The sequence below is a fragment of the Pangasianodon hypophthalmus genome, chromosome 17 (genome assembly GCF_027358585.1).
Source record: "Pangasianodon hypophthalmus isolate fPanHyp1 chromosome 17, fPanHyp1.pri, whole genome shotgun sequence".
Lineage (NCBI taxonomy): Eukaryota > Metazoa > Chordata > Actinopteri > Siluriformes > Pangasiidae > Pangasianodon > Pangasianodon hypophthalmus.
In genome coordinates, this window is record NC_069726.1 from 14,896,048 (window position 1) to 14,915,274 (window position 19,227).

Below are 19,227 nucleotides of genomic sequence, written 5' to 3' on the forward strand. Positions count from 1 at the left end.
TACCACCTCATTCCTTCTCTTGTTTCTCTCTTTGTCTCACCACCTCTGTTTCTCTCTCTTACCCTCTAGTTGTTGCTTTCTCTCACTCTCTCTATATCCTCCTCATAGAGTATATATCCCTGTAGCCCTCTTCTTGCTTGTCTCTGTTTACTTTTTTCTCACCTTTTCTCCTCTAACTGTGTACATTTAACACTCAATAGTGATCAGCTTACTCCCCTCTTCCTCACCCCACCACCGATACCTCATCTTCATTCTGTCTTTCTCTCCCCCTCCCCCTCTTTCCCTCTCCTGAGACTCTGTTTCCTTTTGTTCTGCCACACTGCATGTTCTCTAAATGCTTCTACCTGAGACAAAAAATGCTGATGGCATAATTTTCTTCTCCTATACAGCTTCCACCAAATCAAATTATATGTTTATCATTTCCTTAAAAATGCCATCTATAGTAAATTATGAATCATGTGTTTCTAAGTCAGAAACAGGAGCTTGCGTGTTTATTCACTTGTGCATTTGTCTTCATTATAAGGAAAATGTCAACGCTGCTTTGCATTCGTTACAAGTAGAGTCATCTCTGCGGTTGGTTCTCTTCAGAACTCGTATGCTCCATGTGTATGAGAGTGAATGTGTATTAGTTTAACATTAATTAAGGATTTAATTTTTTCCTCTGGGGAACTTAAGAGTTGGGCTCTTTGTGTCTTTTTTCTGTGTGCCAACATTTATTAAGCCACTGGCCAGTTCACAGCTCGCCAAACATTTACAGTATGCATAATAGGGAGTGCGTAATTGGGAATTATTATGACAGGAAATTAAACTCTTGTCTCCTGATCACAGAACTCATATGCTGTCCAACTGGATGGAAGCTGATTTTGCGTTGTCAGGCATAACTTTCAGCCTTTATTCCTCTGGCAGTGTTATGGAGGGACGTGCATAGAGTCTTGTTGTCCTTGGTGTTCTGTAAATGTCACTACCATTTAGATAATTACACAGAAGTATAGCAGTGAGAAAATCTGTACCGCTATGACTCTTAGCTGCTTACCCAGTTCCACACAATGCTCACTAGGATGTGGCATATGCTGGTGTGTTTGAAAGGAGGCATCCTTCATAGGAGCAGGGGCTGATATCATTCTGTCTGCATTGGTTCATCTGCTTTTTTCTTTGATTTTGACTGACCAACAGGTCAAGGTGATCCACTCCTTCTCTTTACTCCAGCTACCATGGTGATGTCTAATAAAGACATTGGACTTGTACATTCTTTCACAGCACCATGACACAAAAGCACCTGCAATGTATTAGAAATGGAGAGGTTCGTTTAGGACACAGTGCATGCTGAGTAATATAACTGAGGTTACTGACGTGCACTATATGATTTCAAGAGCAGAAATGCAAATGAAAGCTATGGAGTTGCTGTCAGTGAAAGCAGGATTAAGGAAAGGCTGATAAGACTGGTTCCAGTGCCTTATTTTGTTGGTGCTGTTTAATAAGGTGCTAACTGATGTGTTTTATTTGTTTGTTTGCTAACAGGTCCTGGCAATGTGAGCGATGACCCCCCTTTCCACAGGGTGATTACAGCTTCATGTGGAGAGGGGCAGAGAGTGCCATGCCGCAGCAGCCCACAGCCCCCCAGCACTCCTGTACCCACCCGCCGCCCACTGCTGCCTCCTCCACCAGGCTCTCCAGTCGGTAAGAACATGGAAAAGAGCCTGAGAACTTTTACTTTCCATGATAAGAAGATGAAAAAAAAAACTAAATCCACACAACCAGAAATACTGCTATTTATGCCATGAACAAACCTCCCCTCCAGCCAACTGGTTACATCTATACTAAATCAATAGTATCTATCATTATTTCAAGATAGAACCTTGAAGGCTGTGTTTAGAAATCAAGTTTGAAGTGCAAATTTTGGCAGCTGCATTTTAAAAGGGTTTTTTGCAGTGTGTATAGATTGAAAAGAGGTTGGCTGCCCAGCAGATGGGAGGTTTGCAAACCTATGGGAGCTTCTCTTATTGAGGCACATCATTGTCACTAAGTGTCAAGCTGAAGAGTAAGGACAGGTTGTCAAGCATGAATAATGACTCCAGTGACCACAGCAACCATGATGTCATTAATCTTACAGGCATTGCAGTGGGTGGAGTAACCAATGGTGTATACCTGCTGAGCTGTGAAGAGTTATTATTCCAATATTGCTGAGATGATAAAATCTGGGGCAACATTTTATCTGCTTCATTTCAGCTCAGTACAATTTTATTTGTCTAAGATTTTAACAATATACATTGTCACAAAGCAGCCTTTCAGACATATGGATGTAGATTTATATTTAGATCCCTAATGAGCAAGCCAGAGGGGCACTGACAAGGAAAAACTCCCTGAGGAAGAAACCTTGAGAGGAACCAGATGCAAAAAGGAACCCATCCTCTTCTGAGTGACACCACGTGGTGGGATTATAAATCATTACAGTCTATAGTAGAAGAGTAAAGGCAAACAGAACTAAGTGTGTTGAAAGGATGTTTGGTATGAGTATCACAGTCTTTATGATTAGTTCATAAGTTCATAAGTCTACATTCTCATAAGTCTACAGCAGTTCGTAAGTCTACATTCTCCAAGTAAGATTATCAACCGAAGAAAAGGTGAGTCTTGGGCATATGTTGTTTTTTTGGAAGTACAAAACATAGGGTATCCATGAACGACCATCCATAGCAGCAGAAAGTGAGTCAAAAGTACAGAAAACTCCAGAGAATCAGACGTACAGCATCAGGATGAATCAGGCAGGTCTGCAGGGTGAGAGGAGCAGTAGAAGTGTATCAGGATCAGGCATTGACATCACAACAGGCAGCAGGAGTATACTGTATGTACTGCATGCCAAAAATGTTTATCTACCTTTCAACAACATGTTCACAGTAGAATACATGTGAACTGCTTTTAAAACTGACAGGACCAGAGAAAAGCTGATAGACTACAGATGATCTAATAAACATTGACAACCATAAACTGGAAATAATGTGAAAGAAAAAAGAGAGATGTTGAGTGTATACATTGTTTACTTAACATCAACAACCATAAACTGTTGACAAATTGCTTAAAATGAGTGTATTTGCTGGCTGATGACAGGTTGTTAACAGTCTATATGGGGTTTACTGACTGTAGAGTGTCTACTCTGGACTATCTAAATATTGTGTAAACAAAAAGGGTGATCTAAATATGTCTAGTATAATAAAATTGCCTGCACTGGTTGTTAATCAATCTCCTTTTTTCTTTTCACATAAAATGATCATTAAGCCTGTGTGTACTATTAGATGCATATATATATATATATATATATATATATATATATATATATATATATATATATATACTATATGGCCAAAAGTTTGTGGACACCTGACCATCACATTCATATGTGTTTTTGAACATCCCATTCTAGTCTTTAGTCCCCCTTTGCTGTTATAATAACCTCCACTCTTCTGGGAAGGCTTTCCACTAGATTTTTGAGCGTGGTTGTGGGGATTTGCCCATTCAGCCACAAGAGCATTAGTGAGGTCAGGCACTGATGTTGAGCAAGGAGGCCTGGAGTGCAGTTGGGGTTCCCAATCATACCAAAAGTGCTCAGTGGGGTTGAGGTCAGGCCTCTGTGCAGACCACTCGAGTTCTTCCACACCAACCATTGCACAACATGTCTTCATGGAGCTCACTTTGTGCATAGGGGCATTTTCATGCTGAAAGATGTTTGGGCCACTTAGTTCCAGTGAAGGGAAATTGTAATGCTACAGCATATAAAAACAGTCTAATTAATTCTATGCTTCCAACTTTGTGAAAAACAGTTTAGGGAAGGAACACATATGGGTGTGATGGTGAGGTTCCCACAAGTGTATGCATAGTGTACATACAGTAATAATGCTGATACTGTCATTTTTTTCATGCTCCTGTACATAAAATTGGCATGCCAGAGACCAGTGATGGCTGGTAGTTTGGGGAAAATAGGGGAAGCACATATGTGTATGTTCTGTTTTATCTTTTGGCCTGGCCTCCTGTTTAATTCTCAGTCTCTCCTCATAAGTAAGAGCATCAAAATGTTTTTCCAAACTCTTTAGAAAAACATCAATCATATTAATTTATTAATAATTTATTAATTTAATTATAGAATAATTTATTCTAATAATTCACATGGTGACATAAATGTGCTTTGATAGCTTTTGATACCTTGATTTGTTTCTTTGTATGCAATGTACACACAAAAACAATATTATTAAGCCTAAATTAAGACCTATAACCAACCAAGCTCAGTGTATTATTATTATTGGTATTTGTCCTTGTCATTTGTCTTTCTACCCAGTGTGTTCCTTTTTTCCCCCTATCAGTTATGCTTATCCCAGTGAAAGAATATTTATTGATGCTGCAGGGTCTTTCTGCTCATCTTCTAAACATTTGCTTTCTACTTTATAAACAATAATAAACAAAAGGCATAGACAGCAGGAACATGACCTGGATCTTATATTTTTATCAGCCCTATGCCACTCTCACTCTTCAGCCCATTAATCTTTAAGCACAGATTCCTGTTCCTGCAGTGTGTGTGGCCATATAGGAGCTCCAGAGTCAGGGGGAGGGAGGGCTGCCAGAGCTGCTAACCCAGCAGGAAGTGTTGAAATGGGTTTGAATCTTAGCAGGAGCTGCTTGTGGTGGCTGTTGGCAATAATTACTACAGAACTTTTCAAAGTCTCTACTATATTCACTGGGTCTGAAAAGGATGGAATCTAGGAATTGCTCCAGTACTTAAATTCACACCAGTTTCTTGCCTCAAGTGTTGGGATATATTTTTGAGGGGATAGTGTGGGGTGTACTTGATGATGTTAGGGTTTTGGGAGCATCTGGATTTAGTGCTCGCATGCCTGGGGGTCTAGTTGTGTGGTTGTTTGCTTCATGTGGAGATGAGTTAACAGTAATGAGGAGCTTTGGGACCAAAAAAAGAAATGGTGTTGTTATTATTATTAATTATTGTTAATAATAAAGAAATCAAAGTAATAAATTGTGTCTTTTGCTTGCTATGTCCAAAAAATGAGGTAATATTATTAGATTAATTCAATGCTTGAATTTAGTGACTGATTTATGATGCACTTGCCTTGCCTGAGTCACACAGTGCATATGATGTGGTGATGCAATTTCATAGCAGAGCTACTGTGGAATCGGCACAACGAGTGCTGGTAGAGGGACGTATTAGAGTGCAGTAGTGTGTGTCAGGGTCACAGCATGTCATTCCAGCTAGGCTAAGGTATTAAAGGAGCATGAGACTGCCTCATTTAGTGCCTGACTGCACCTTATTGAAATTGATCTTTCTCTCTGGTACCACAGCCATGGAGTAATACAGAGAGAGAAGGACAGAGAAATGTGTCTACAGAACTGCAGCTCTCTGACACATCTATGTGTCCAGCTAAAATACACAGCAGCCTCTTCTTTCACTATTTTTTACTAACTTTTTATTGACTGTTTACTTTTTATGCATATTAGGTTCCCGCAAAGACTTTCAGAAGACTTCTGAAGGCTCTCATTCGGCGCTCTCATCCCCGAAGCGTCTGGCTGTTGTTTCACCGAAACCTCAGTCACCAGGTGAGAAAAAGATCGTTCCTGCTTCAGCAACCTCATCATTCAGGTTTTTTTTTTTTTTTTTTGTGATCAGCATTGATTATAAAACAATATATTTCCAGGGCGTAGTTAAGACATGAAAAAAATTAACTAAAAGTTCAATTTGATACATAACCACAACGCAGATGCAGGCTACATTTACATTTACATTTATGGAATTTGGCAGACGCCCTTATCCAGAGCGACTTACAATAGTGCTTTGAAGTCTATCAAAAATACATTCTGATATTGGCTCGGTAGGTCACAAACTAGGATGCAACTAGGCTACAATTCCCATAGTTATAATGTACATGAAAAAACAACGTAAGCCAATACAGCCCCTAAAACCCTATATGCCTTACATGAATTGCAGGTAACAAGCATATGATTTACTTCAAAACTCAGAATGTTACTTGGAATGGACAGATGGAGAGCATATATGGAATTGAGTTGCATCTGTTGGGAAATACATGGTTATTCTGTTCGCACAGTTTTACCCCACAGGGGTCCAGGTCAGCCAATCAAGTCAAAGCTCACAATCCCTCTTGTCTGAAATACTCACCGTCTATCCACCAATCCTCATTTCCTCTTTATGTGATTGCTGTAAGTACTACCAACTGTACCATTTAGTAAATACATTACACCATATTGTATTACATAATAATACTTTGCAATACAATCCATTACATAATATTACATTTCATTACTAACTTGTAGGAAATTGCAATGGGCTGTCCTGGCATTTTTTCTCTCTTTATTGCCATTTGCTACACAGATACCTTTCTTATAGTTATTATAAGATGCACATGTATTTTAATTTAGCTCTAGTCAGGGATTATACAAGAGGCTGTCTGCTTTTCAGATAAGAAAAAAAAAAAAAAACAATAATTCCCTAATCCAAACTATAGGCATATAGGTATATAGTATGCTTCAATACAATGAACCAACTATAAGATAACTGTCTGAAAGTGTTAGCATCATTCTGCGTACTCTGTATATAGCAAACTATCAAGACAAATTGTCAATAAAATGACAAAAATTATCAAGACGAATGATGATTTCTACCAAAATAATAACAATGATGATAATAATAATGATTTCTCGCTAAATAATTAACATTTGAGCTTCAAACCGAGTGCCAACTAATACCTAGCAGCTTGCTTGACAGAAGGATGTTGGGCTAGCATTACGTTATTTATGGCTTAGCCTACAGTTGTCATTCTTAATTATTTCATTATTAGATTATTGCCATCACTTATCACAGTTCTGCCTCATTTCCTCTTCTTGTTTTCCCTTTCTTTTCTGTTTTCCAGACAGATAGGTTCTCTTCATTATGCAAATGTGACAATTCAAAATGAACTTGCACAAGTGCCACACACTAGCAAGATGGGGCCTTTAGGAGGGATTCCTGGTATAATATTGTACATTACCCATCTGAGGTTTTAGAGGGGTTCTGCACTTTGAAATTTGACATTTTCATGGATTAAGTGTCGGCTTACAGTGGGGCTATGACTCTGATTACATTAACATTCATTTACTTTATACACTATATGGCCAAAAGTTTGCGGACACCTGACCATAACATTCATAAAGTATGTGCTTGTTGAACATCCCATTCCAGATTTAGTCCCAATTTGCTGTTATCCTCCACTCCTCTGGGAAGGCTTTCTACTACATTTTGGAGAGTGGCTGTGGGGATTTGCCCATTGAGCCACAAGAGCATTATTGAGGTCAGGTAATGATGTTGGGAGAGGAGGCCTGGGGGGCAGTCACGGTTCCAGTTCATCCCAAAGGTGTTCAGTGGGGTTGAGGTCAGGGCTCTGTACAGGCTTCTCAAGTTCTACCACTCCAACCTTGGCAAAACATGTCTTCATGTGATAATGACAATGTGCCCAGGGGGAAGAGGAACAGGTTTGTGCCCCTTAGTTCCAGTGAAGGGAAATTGTAATGTTACAGCCTACAAAGACATTCTATACAATTGTGTGCTTCCAAAATTTGTGACACCATTTTGGGGAAGAACCACATATGGGTGTGATAGTCAGGTGTCTGCAAATGTTTGGCTATATAGTGTACATACCATCAAGTGTTACTAGACTTCCTATATTACAATAAAATAAATAGTGTATAAATCTGTGAGCTGACCTGCAGATGAACCTGTAGATGCTCTCTCTCTCTCTCTCTCTCTCTCTCTCTCTCGCTCTCTCTCTCCCCCATAAGAGTGGCATCTCTTTCCTTAAAAGCTTCTGTCACATTGTCACCTCTGAGTTGTGAGAAACATTTTTTACCCCTCTATTAGACCTGTTTTATTACTAAGACTCCAAGACTTTTCTTCTGTTGTCATAGAGATGACTCCATGACTGTAGGGCAAACCATTCTGGTGGCGTGTATTATATGTACATGTGGGTGTTTGTGTGTGTGAACACACGGTAGACGTAGATGTGTGTTCATTACAGAAATACATGAGCCCTCTTGTAGCACTTTATGTCACTCTGACTTATGTTCCTGTAATCTGTGTATGGAGGTTAATGTACAAGCATGTTTATCAGTCAGTATAACAGTAATGGATTTACAAATTTTGATTAAAGTTGTTAAGACGGATTTCTTGCTGCCTGCTGTTCAATGGTTCAACAGGCAGAAATCCCAAATTTGGATGTTGAAATCAAAATTGCAGCCACAAAATACAAAGTAAAACCAAAGTTCAGATTTAAAAGCACTTTGTGACATGTGGTGAAGCATTTAGGGCAATAGGGTGCAGACACACACATGTCACTATAGGGGTGTGTATACTCTCTGCTGGAGCAGAACCCTGTGGCCTTTTTCTATGACATGCAGAAAGGTAAAGTGTCCACCTGCTGTGTCCACAGAGCCTTTTTAATTAGTTTTTTTTTCCCTGCAGAACAAGAGGCCTATTTACAGCTCATATTTAACAAACAAATAAAGAGATTTGTGTTAAACTGAACTCAGCAGGTTCTCAGAGAGAAACACAGTTTATGAGCTGTGACACCTGCTTTACCTTCTGCATGAAACTGGTCTCCTCTCTCCAGTCCTGCAGAGACAGAGGGCAGCAGCAACACGGGTCCCTGGAGTTCCTGGGGGCTCCAGTGTGCCAGTTACAGGACACAGCGTCTCCCCAGGCTCAGAAAAGAAAAAAGAAGAGGCACAGAGGAAGGAGAAAGAGCGAGAGGAGCAGGAGAAGCGAGACGAGGAAGTGCTGCGGCTGCAGGCTAAATGCAAAGAGCAGAATGGACAGCTGCTGGCTCTCCGGGCTGAGCTGAAGAGGACCATGCTGGGTCTGGATGTCTTAGCCATCTGCACCCAGCACTTCTGTCTGAAGGTATTGATAGCAGAATTCAGTATGTAAAGTTACTCAGTAAAATCACACAGGATCTCAAAGAAAAACGTATGTTAAACAGGTCATCTTTAACTTATAGGTTACATGTTGTTACAAATTGTGCTAGTGCAGTATTAGGCTTTTGGATGAAGTTGCCTGACAAATAAATACATGAAAAATATTACTTGTGACAGCAGGTCATTTTGTCTGCCTTGTGTGCAGCCATGAAATAGTTAGCTGTACTTTAACAAGCACATTTCCTTCATTAAGCATTGCTTGTGTTTCTTTATGGATGTTCAGTGATTAGACAGTTCTTAAGTATAGTATATTAATAGTACAAAGAATATTTACATTGAGGCTTTTTGTTATATTATATTACGATATTCTTCCAGACATTAAAAAAACAAAATGGAGTTTCTGTTCTCCACTACAACATTCTCAAGTATCTTGCTCAATTCAGACTGCACTCAAATTTTTATTTGTTGAAATGCCTCCACGAAAGTATGAAGAAATGACTTCCTTCCCTTAGCTGATATCAAATTTGAATCAACTGTGTTGAAAAATCAACTGTGAGCATTAGACAGAACCCACATGGGCTGGCTTTTATATGGTGCCCTCTGGTGTTCACAAAGGACAGTGCAGTTTGAATAATTTAGTTCTTCCATAGCTCTTTGTGTTGTTTATCCTGAAGGTGTCAGACCTCACTCCTGGAGAGCCACAACATACCTGATTTAATTATTCAGATAATTATTAAGACCTTCATGGACTGAAATTGGTGTGTTAGATAAAGAAAAATACACATGTGGCTTTCCAGGACCCTTATAATGAAACAGTTAATTTTATGCTAATCAGGTTCTGTATGGATCTAGATGGCAGACACACACACACACACACACACACACCAGCATCTATGCAGATATGCACTCCCACTCAACAGTTTGTATTTTCAATTCACCAGAGAGCATTATAATAAGTTATAAAATATATGCTTGTAAATATAATTATTATATAATAAGACAATTCAAATGAGTCTAAAATGAGATTAAAAATAAAGCCTTGTTCTTATTATGTACTGTATGTGCCTTCTGCCTAATACTGGTATAAAGCTATTCAATGGATATTCGACTATCCATTATGAGAGCGGGAAATGCGTCTTTAATGTGGAGTAATCAAGTTTCATTTAATATAGAGGAAGGATGAAGCTTGAGACAGAATGAACAGAAATGTTAAACACACAGCAAAAGCTTTATTATATCAGATGAGTATCAGTTTAGTATTTCAGCCTGCAGCTACAGCAGTAGGATGCAGTGTAGTATAGTTGAGATAGTATATGTAGCATGTAATGGAATAAAATATAAGTCAGTACCATGCTGTCATTGACACTGCAGTAATGAGCTGGCAAGCAAGTAGGCGTATCACTCGGGATGAGGGGATGGGCAATCGTGTGTTTGTGTGTATTTCAGAGTGAAAATGCTGAGCAGAAAGAGAAGGAGTTGTTCCTGGAGCTCAGCCGGATTCAGGAGGAAGTGGGTAAGTTCTGTGTAATTCTTTCAGTTTGTCTGGGTGTAAACCATACCATACATGCACCTGTATATTTCTTCATTTCTAACCATATGTGAGTTTAAAACTTTGACCTTTTCTTCATTACTACAATAACAGTAAATAGTAAAAAAAAACTAGACTGTAGGCTCTAGTATTCATTCTGCATCTGTGAGATGTGTCTCTACACTTTGTTACAATTCACATGATTCAAGTTGTATGAAAAGATTCAGAGGTTATTGTTATGGGTGAAAGTTGTATTCTTTTTTTTTTTAGTTTATTAGTATGAAATTGAATGTAATCCAATATATCATACTAACTTACTTGTCTGAATTCTAATGAATGTCTGAAGAGATTAGGTTGGTGGGTTATCATAGGCCAGGGGTCATAAACTGGTGGACTGCAGTCCGGATGCAGACCCAGCCGATCTAATTTAACACTCAAAAAATACTGTAGCAGAACTGATCAGCATAGGAGAAAAACTGACCCTAGTTTTTCAACCAAAATATATATATATATATATATATATATATATATATATATATATATATATATATATATATATATACATATATATATTCTGAGTCTGCCCTCTTTCTCCCTCATGATGGCCAGCCTGCACTGCTGCACGATGGAAGCTGCTGCAGAAGGAAAAGTCTGCGCTGGAGCAGAGTTTCGAGCTTCAGCTGAAAGAGCTCCAGGAGCAGCAGGAGGCTGAGCTTGCCACTCTGGAGGAAGAGCTCAGAACACGGCACGCCTCTGACACAGACCACCTGAGAGCTGAGCACCAGTCACATGTGGAGGAACTGCGAACCCAGCAACAGGAGCAGGTGTGTGTATGTGTGTATGTGTGTGTAAGTTTTTGTGATCTGCTTAAGACTACAATTAAACTGATGAAAGGCCACTACTATGGTTATTTAACTCTCTTATTCTGTTCACTGCTTTGCAACAACAGAGTTTATAGCAGTGCAATTGTCCAGTATAGCAGTGCACAATATATTTTTCTTCATCTTAATTAGTAGCAGATATACATGCATATAAGAATTGGAAAGAATATACAACCGAGACTAATCATTTTAGCTTCTTACCCTCAGGTCAAAAAGACCTGAATGTAATCTCTGTAATATGAAAATAATTATTTTAAAAACAATTGCTATTATGAGATATTTTGACCCTAAGAGAACATAAAGACAGCTGGCTTTTTGACATGTATGCAGTTCTAAGCAGTTCTCTAGGTAAAGGTTTTGGCCTTATATGCTGATCCTGTTTTTTTGCCATCTCCCAAAGGAAAGAGCACAGCTAAGAATAGAACTTGAAAATGTACATCACATACTGTATATGTAGCAGGTTAGAAAAGAAAGAGATACAAAGACGCAATATACTGTAAAAATATACTGTAATTAAAAACAATGGGAATATCAGTTTAAGTCTAAAATTCTTTTGTTTCTTTGCAGATTGAAGAGTTAACAGCTCAACATGAGTCGGCATTGGAAGACCTGAGAACCATGCATAACATGACCATGGCAAGTCTACAGGAGGAGCACGCCAGGACCATGCGAGGTGTGTGTTCACATTTTGATAATTTTATCTGTTAGGCCTGATGTATCTCGCTGCACTCGGAATGCAATGGCATCACTGTACTTATGTCTTGCTTGTATTGTGTCCTGACTTCAGACCTGAGGAAAGCCCATGAAAAACAGAAAGCTACTCTAGAGAATGATTTTGAAAAGCATAAACTCTCCCTTCAGGTAAGGTCACATGCAGTTAACTGACAAGTTTGAGATTTTTTACCTAAATCTCATATCAGTTAATATTGTGACCTGCTGATGTGACATTAAGCATTGTTGGACTCTAACAGATTTAAGATAAACCATTTCAGGTGTTTACAGTGAAGTGTGTGTCTTTTAGGATCAGGTTGACATGCTGACGTTTCAGAACCGAGCCTTACAAGACAAAGCCAAACGCTTTGAAGAAGCACTGAGGAAGAGCGCAGATGAGCAGATATTGGTACGATTTATTCAAACATTAACACATTTAAATGATTTGTGAGGATTCTAATGGGTTTATTTGTGTGTTTTAGGATGCTCTTGCCCCATACCAGCACATTGAGCAAGACCTTAAGAGCTTGAAGGAGGTTCTGGAGATGAAGAACCAGCAGATACATGACCAGGAGAGGAAGATCTGCCACCTGGAGAAAGTGGTAAGCTCTAAAATAAAGTTCCAATATTGGCATATTTTATGATGATCTATTCTGAAGGTTAGACACTGGCACATGTAAGACCCACATCTTCTAACAAAATTGTTCTATGGAATAGTGGATGTATGTGAAGTGTATAAGAATTTAATGGGGAGCCCTGTGGTTACCTGATCATTTGAGCAGGCCCAAAAGAACATATACTTGGAGGAGAAGGTGCAGGTTCTACAACAGCAGAACGAGGACCTGAAGGCCCGCATCGACCGCAATGTTGCCCTGTCCAGGTAATCCTCAACAGCAATAACCTTTCAGTCTTCATTAACATTTCATTAAATAATGAAAATAGATTTTTTTACAGTTGGAACTGTTTGAGTACACTGACAAAAACTGCTATTATACACAAAATTGTACTGAACCTGTTGCCTATAATTCAAGAAAGCATTATTTTATAAAAATTAGTCCTTACATAATTAGTCCTTATATAAAATTGAAATTGTTAGATAAAGCACTGCAGTACTTTTAATTTTCCCAGGATATATTTCTAATAGCTTTTTGTAGAGAAACTAATTTTTCAGTTCTTTAAACATAATGTTATTTTTTGTAATGCATTCAGACATGATTAGTACATATATGCAGAAGATTCCAAAAATATACATGTGTTGCTTGTCCATATGTAGTGTGACCACAAAAACAGCGCCCTAAAACTTTGAAGTTAAACACCTTCATAACACAACTCTAAATATGGATAAATTGTGTATCTGTTGACATACATTCTAAATTTAAAGGCTGACTTAAATTGCCAACTCTGGACATGGTTTTCAGTACTCTGTGTTCAGCAAAACTGTTACTTTGTGAAGGCTGAAATCGTCTTGTTGAAGAAGTAGAAGAAGCTATATAGGAGTTACCTGAGAGAGATAACAGCACATGTAGCGATGAAGTGCACTCTGAAATGTACTGTGTGAGTGTGACTGTTAGTGTGTGATGCCTATCATAGGCAGCTTTCGGAGGAGAACGCTAACCTGCAGGAGCACGTGGAGAGGGAGTCCAATGAGAAGAAGCGTCTGAGCCGTAACAATGAAGAGCTGCTGTGGCTTCTGCAGACGAGTCCCCATCTCTCTCCCTCCTCCTCCCCCAGCCACAGAGTCTTCTTCCCAGGGTTTGAAAATCCCCCATTCCCTGGCTCTCCCAGCCCTGGAACTCCCACACACTCGTATTCACCTGGACCCTGCACTCCTTCACATAAAGTGGGTTCTCCTGGCCCGGGTACTCCGACTCACAGAGCCTCACCAGCAGCCAGGAGCTCCCCAGCAAGAGTCCCCAATGCCAACACACTACCCAGATAAGCTCTTTGAAAACAATGAACAAGTCAGCTCTTATTTATACTTCCTGTTTCATCACTCTTTCCTGTTTTTCAGTCTTTCAGAGTGCTATAATTGTGTCGTGTTTAAGATTGTTACCCATTGATTTTGGTGGGGAAAAAAATCATGGAGCGAGTTTGAAAAATGTCCGCATTTGTCCGAGATAAGTGTCCAGACAGAGCTTCTGACTGTCAGATTGTGTCCATACTTCTGAATGTCAGACCCAAAATCTTTTTGATATGTCAACCACAACTGTTAAATCAGTGTAACTGTGTCTCTATGAGCAGTGAATTTTCTATAGTACTCTATAGTGCATTTAAATCCTACACCCTGCTCATACTAAGGCAGGACACAGAGGGGCCAAACACAACAATATACTACAGCAGAAGCCTTTTGTATCCAACCCACACTTTCTCAGCCTTCTTAGTGATCAGCACACCAGCAGGTTATCAGCATTCATCACTTTTTGATCTCACTCAGTATGTAATAGTAAACTCTACTGTTACTGTACTTTTATCCCTAGACATTACAATTATACAGTTTTGCTTGGGGCATTGTTCAGGTCTCTGGCAGACCTTAAATTCTGGATGCACTGTTGGAAGAAAAGATGGAGTCACAGGTTTCAAACTCAAGGGTCTGTGGGCTAAGTATACCTTGCTGCCTTATTTCATTAGGTCTGTGCAAACTTGCAAAAAAAAAAAAATCAGAATTGAATCTTAGTATACTACTACACGTTTCACACTGGAGCAGAATGACCTAGATTTTATACCAAATACGTTGCATAAGTGTAATCATACATTCAATCCACACCACACACTTCTGTTCACACCACTGACATAACTGAATTTTTACAAAGTAAGCTATTGCCTAAATATCTGTGAAACATAAGGAATAGGGACAACCAATTTTGGGCCATTTATAGAAGATTTGCATATTTGTGTTTATTCTGATTTCCTATCGCTATTATATGTACAGTATTGCTCTGCAACTAAAGGTTTCACAATCATGACATCATTATACAGTATAATTTTAAGTTATACTGTTTATATAAGTTATAAGTTTAAGGAAAGTGGAGTTTTAAGGTCTTAATAGAGATAGCACCTAAAACAAACACAACAGGGTGTGTGGGCTCACATTAAAAGACTTGGTGGATTGAACGCTGGTTAAAAATTCTGCTGCTGCATATGAAGCACATCTAAAAACCTTCAGAAGCATGTCTAGTGCTAAGTGGCCTTCAAGATAATGATTGCCTTCAAATACTGCAATGCATCACCCAGTGTAGCAGCCTCCAAAAATGATGAAAAAAGAAGCTGATGGAAAGATAAGTGAAGATAATGATAGTGACAGCTACTTTAAAGATAGTGTAGTATGAATCAATACATTTTTGTCACCATTACAGTATGAAACAAAAATAAATATGGTAAGTTGACTCAGTTTCATATTCAGATTAGAGAACAGATGCACTTGTGATAATACATTTAAAAAAACATAAAAGCCTTAGATTTTGGCCCTTCAAGAGGTCACAAAATTGCTGATGTGGCCTGGGTAGCTGCGCTGTTCAGATCATGCTTTCAGACAGTAATTAGGCAATGACCAGCTTTGCATATACACCACCCACTGATCCCCATGTCTTTAAAATGTACTGTAAATGCCTCATTGATTAGACAGAGTACATTTCTAGTTCAGATGAATATAAACAGAAGCCAGAAACAAAGACAGTACTGAAACAAAGAGGATGGTTAATCACAAGTTCCTTTTTTTTTAATATCTTTGAAATTTCAGAAATTTCAAACTGTACCTTTATACATCTCAAACATGAGAAGGTATATATATATATAATTTCATATCAGAATATCATTAATGTTTATTAAGATCCCACAACAGCTGTCAGAATGAATATTAGTATCACACTAATTATTTGTCATAATGCTTACCGCACTGAAATTGTGTGTAACACTCAAAATATGATTGTTTTACCCTTAGTGTATCCAGGTCTTTATATTGGTCTGCCAGAGGTCTATGACACCATGCTTTAGCCAAGCTTCAACTTAAAATCAGAGGTTTAAGAACATTATAACTGGCTGTACTTCGTTTGCTTGAACACTGGAGGTCAACAGTTTTGTCTGTAAATGTCAATTTTGTGTAACCTCAAACCATTCAATAAGCTCATTTTTAAACACAGCACTTGCTCTGGTCTTCCAGTCTTGTCTGTAATGGCTGCTGCTCAGGGTCATGTCCCTCAAGTCGCCATTTACATATCTACTCAACTTTCTTACCGGCTAAATATAAGTTCTGTCTCTCAGTATATGGTACACACACCACACACAGCAGACAGGCAGTGTATAAAGATACTACAAGAACTTCTCCTTGTAAAGGTTGCTATTTGTCATTTTTAATAGTAATATTTGTATGGTGTTGTAATGGAATTTTGCTATGTGCATGTGTCGTAAAAGCCTTGTAGGCTTTCTTTTGTGAAACTTGGGATTGTAGTAAATATAGACACTAGGACTCTGGTCCAAAAGCTTCCATATACATAATACTAGGAATGATCTACACCTCAGTAGTGAGCCAAAATCACTTTTCATATGTGTACTGCTGTACTGACGGTAAGCTTGTTGTTCTCTACTAACAGAACACTGTCAGTTGAGAATGACAGACGAATTAAATTTTTTATTGTAATGTTGACTAACTGAAGCTGTTTTATCTCTATTTATAATAACACTTATTATTAACTGTGTAGAGTAGCATTACTTATAGAAATTATCCTCTCTGTATAAATAAACTAGAAGGGAATGTAGCCTAAAAATGTCTTAAAATGCCATTGTATTTTAACTTTCAGGGATTTTTTTAGATAGTGGAGTTTTTTCTGATAATGAAATAGCATGTTTCATTCGATTTAGAAATACACCCAGAATGTTTTTAGTACTTACTGACTGACACTTGACTGACCCATGCCCTAGTCAATTTATTTATAGCAATAAAAATTCCACCTGATGAAAATTAATTAATAAATAATTTACACAGACTGAGCAAATAATTTACCCAGACTGAAGAAAATGTTACACAGTGTGAATTGTGAAGAAAATGTTGCATTTCAGAACTGAACATTAGGTGAGAAAAAAAAATAGATTCATCTACTCATTTTTGATAACTCACACCAGACAATTTTTAAAATTGGAAATTTTCTATGTCCAGTTTTAGATCATATATTTACCTGTTTCAAAGGTATTCCAATTTCCGTAATCAATTTTGATACTGCTCTTAAAGAAAATTGTCAGATGTTTACTGGTATTTTTTCTATAATATCAATGTCTGTTGGTGCTTTTCATAGGTTAATTCAAGAACAGCTAACAAGAATAAAAAGCTGTGTTCTGTTTGCTCTCTTAAATAAAGCGTACAGAACTTATGATTTCTGGATTGGTCTGTTAATAAGCACACTCTTGTAGGAATGAGAATGTTTTTGGTTAGAGACTATTTTTTTTTACATTGTATGGAAATATTTTTGATTGTTTTGAGTTTTAATTCATTGTACAACTGCGTGTTGTATTGCGGCTTGACTCGTTAATTTTTAAATTTTTTTTTTTACAATGTTCTGTCAGTGATATGTAGTCAATCTCTGTTGTTGAAATTCTTTAAAAAAAAAAAAAACCTCTGTTTTTGCTAACATAACCCAGTTATCACAGATGGTCACAAGGTTACATCAAACGTGCACAGCAGGACCTATAAATTAGCCATCATCATTACAGGTAGCTTTTAGAAAACATTTCAGAAGACAGTTAAGTAAATTTTTATAAAAATTTGATTTAAACTTGGATATAATGTACTTTTTCTTATACAACAGTTATTATACCAGCATATGGATTATTACAAATAAATATTTCTACATTTAAAATCATTCAGGAACAACTGAACCTAATACACATTGGATTAATGTGCCTTGATTTACTGTACCACAGCAAAAACAGAGGAGGTTTTTTATTATATATTACTGCAGTTCTTTGAATGTTTCATAAGGATCACTGCTGGATTAAGTTCATTTGTTTTCATTATGTCACACGGATGATCATTTAGAGATTGTGTTCTGCCTCTTATATCGTAAATCCCTCCAGAACCTAAACAACCTCTTTTAATTCTCAAATCAGAATGTTTTTAGAGATCAGCTACATATTTCAATATGAACATACTAAATTTCTATATATAACTGGAAATAAATGAGTGATTCAAAATATCAGTATTGAACAAAGAAACTTTTCTACCTTCGAACCAACCAAGCTGTGATGAGAAATATAAAAATATTAGAAATATTACCCAAAGAATCCCTCTCAGAACATCCTGATTTGCACTTTAGTAACATCCTACTGTTGTCTGGCATTTGAGCTTCACCTAGATGGAACTTTATAATACTAATGTTACATAATATTATGTACAGTCATAAATGTTATAAATATATGATCAATATATGATAAATATTTTATCCCCTTAAACTCCAGGACACGTTTCTGTGTACGAACTTACATTCCTCACCTTTCCTATTAGTTTTACTGTAGTAACTGAATAATTCATAGAAGTTACTTAACAATATGCTTTAAGACGTATAACTGATTAATAAGCCAAGAGTTTAAGGGGTTAATTACCTCAGTTTCTGACAACTACTGACAACTCTGTGCTACTGCACGAAGGGTAAAACCTGGATCAGGGCCTGAAGCTTTTCTACAGAACAAAATCTCAAATCTCACTAAGAACAAAAACATCACTGCACACAGGCTACATGTTTGTGGAGAATCTCACCATCATTGTTTTCTTCCATTCTGCTTCCTTATTCCGGTGACTGGAAATTACAGCCACTTGTGTACATAATATTTATTGTGTCTTAGGAATCAGCAGTGCATGTTTGTCTGCGCAGATCATCTCTCTTCTGTGTATGTGCTTTTTTAATCTTTCTTTTGTGATAGTTGTAACTGTATCTGTAACTGTAGCTTAGTTACTATTAATCTTAATGAATGGAAAGTATTTATATCTCAAAACATTTGTATGCACTTTGGGCGGGGTGGATATTAAATAAAATATTACAGTAGTAAAAATAGAGTTAGAGTGTGTTTATGTGTGTGTGATCTTTTTTTCTTTCATTTATCCTCTTAACACTGAGGACAACATATACAAAGCATGGCAATTCAGTGACAGGAGCTCCAGAAAATTAA

The 19,227-nt window shown here is 37.7% G+C and overlaps 1 protein-coding gene across 2 annotated transcripts in view; it reads left to right on the forward strand.

Annotated features, from left to right (window-relative positions):
- The window catches only part of mtus2a (microtubule associated tumor suppressor candidate 2a), a 60,475-nt gene extending 41,386 nt beyond the window's left edge, over positions 1-19,089 (forward strand). The window contains exons 5-15 of one of the 2 annotated variants that reach the window (XM_053241224.1): positions 1,519-1,677; positions 5,494-5,592; positions 8,652-8,941; positions 10,402-10,468; positions 11,093-11,307; positions 11,932-12,037; positions 12,152-12,225; positions 12,386-12,484; positions 12,558-12,677; positions 12,855-12,955; positions 13,666-19,089. In XM_053241224.1, the coding sequence (XP_053097199.1) occupies positions 1,519-1,677; positions 5,494-5,592; positions 8,652-8,941; positions 10,402-10,468; positions 11,093-11,307; positions 11,932-12,037; positions 12,152-12,225; positions 12,386-12,484; positions 12,558-12,677; positions 12,855-12,955; positions 13,666-14,014 (1,679 nt within the window). In that variant the 3' untranslated portion in view covers positions 14,015-19,089. The remainder of the gene's footprint in view (positions 1-1,518; positions 1,678-5,493; positions 5,593-8,651; positions 8,942-10,401; positions 10,469-11,092; positions 11,308-11,931; positions 12,038-12,151; positions 12,226-12,385; positions 12,485-12,557; positions 12,678-12,854; positions 12,956-13,665) is intronic. The other variant, XM_053241225.1, reaches the window with a different exon arrangement.
- The last annotated feature ends 138 nt before the right edge of the window (positions 19,090-19,227 follow it).